Genomic DNA, 1,603 nt, shown 5'->3' on the forward strand with positions numbered 1-1,603 from the left:
GCTTAACAGGTAGATCTTCAAATTGTATATAAGAATATAATCACGGCAAGGACAAAATCATGTTCCACTAATTTAATCACTTCATCAACAACTATTTCCATCTTTAAGAAACTGAAGTTCTCCAAGATTTACACTCTCTAGTCCAATAGTAGTGTACATATCCTATAAAGGATTTTGCCCACTCCATGTATATAATAGCTGAATTACGTCAGCAAGAATGTCAATACTACCTGAGCCAGAAACAGCATGTTTCCATTTCGAATCATGGAATGCTCCAATAGAAACAAATGGAAAGTTGTCACCCAGCAAGATGGAATGGAATAACATCATTCCTGTTCAAGCCAATGAGCACACCTTGTCTGGAAAACAGAGAGTTCTGAGATTTTAACACATTGAATACAATGGCCAACATTCCATAATATAAATAACTCAATCTAGCAAAAGAAGAATTTATACAAAAGAGATGGGGAAAGAAATAATTTTGGTCTCAATCTTTCTTCTCATAGGATCCTTTTACTATCCCTATACATAGAACTAGTCATTGTCGAGGCTCCTCACTTTCTACTTTTGTGATTGTTTCTATATTCCCTCAATTGTATCTACCGTTTCATGTACACTCGGTCAACAAAAACATTGTCAAGAATACTCTCTAACAATCAAGAGCCAAAATACTTAAACCTGATTCATATCAGCACAAATAAGACCAACTGTTTACCTTGGCTGGTGGTGGTGCTACAGCATAGGCGGCTGTCATCTGTGTAAGTTGTCTGAAGACCCATCATCCATGATCCAATAGATATATCCTCGTGTGCATAGCTCTTCAATGAAGCACTGCATAACAGAAAAAATTGAACACTTATAAACAGATACAAGACACTAGAACTAGTCAGTTTTTGTCAACCTAACACATCAAAAGGAACAACCCAGCCAAGAATTTCCGTATAGGGGAATGATATCAGATTCTCTTAGGTAATTTAGAAGTCTCGGCCAAGCCCTTCCACTATTACTAGACACCTATCAAATATTCAAAGTCTTACTATTGGGTCTTGTACAATTTGAGTTCTTAAAATCTTCTTCAGTGTTTACTGTTATCAATCTATAGTTAATTTTTGTTTTGGTAAGTATCTACAGTAATGCAATAATGACAAATTTAAGGGCATTTTTTACTTTTCTTGTGCTGGTGGACTAATACTATTTTTCTGTTTTTCGCTGTAGTTTAACCTTTTTTCTTAAATATAGAGACTGAAAAGCTACTTAAGGCCCTTCTAAAGGTATTTTAGGTAAGCCTAAGCTTTTCTAATAGAAGGTTTCATCTTTTTTGGAACATTGGTAAAGTTGTATTCTTTAACATCAAGGACAAGCTGGCCACCTTAAAAAATTTACAGCCCTAACCAAAATTATAAGCTCCCTATTAATTCTATAGATTGATCCACATCTTCTATACAGAGTTGTTTACATCAAAAAAGTACGGATACTAAACAATTCCACTTTACTTTGTGAATGGAATTAGTTCTATCTTCAAGACATCTCCCATTTCTTTCCTTTTACACTGACCACCATATGCATGAGGGTATCAGCTTCCACCACTTCTTTCGAGTCTTGC

General features: G+C 35.2%; 1 protein-coding gene across 1 annotated transcript in view; it reads right to left on the reverse strand.

Annotated features, from left to right (window-relative positions):
* The window catches only part of LOC102598792 (probable beta-1,3-galactosyltransferase 9), an 11,857-nt gene continuing 10,254 nt past the window's right edge, over positions 1-1,603 (reverse strand). The window contains exons 11-12 of the mRNA XM_006343454.2: positions 716-831; positions 1-359 (exon numbers count right to left, since the gene is read on the reverse strand). Of these exons, the coding sequence (XP_006343516.1) occupies positions 337-359; positions 716-831 (139 nt within the window). The 3' untranslated portion in view covers positions 1-336. The remainder of the gene's footprint in view (positions 360-715; positions 832-1,603) is intronic.

This window comes from Solanum tuberosum, unplaced genomic scaffold, assembly GCF_000226075.1.
Source record: "Solanum tuberosum cultivar DM 1-3 516 R44 unplaced genomic scaffold, SolTub_3.0 scf00045, whole genome shotgun sequence".
NCBI classification, from domain to species: Eukaryota; Viridiplantae; Streptophyta; class Magnoliopsida; order Solanales; family Solanaceae; genus Solanum; species Solanum tuberosum.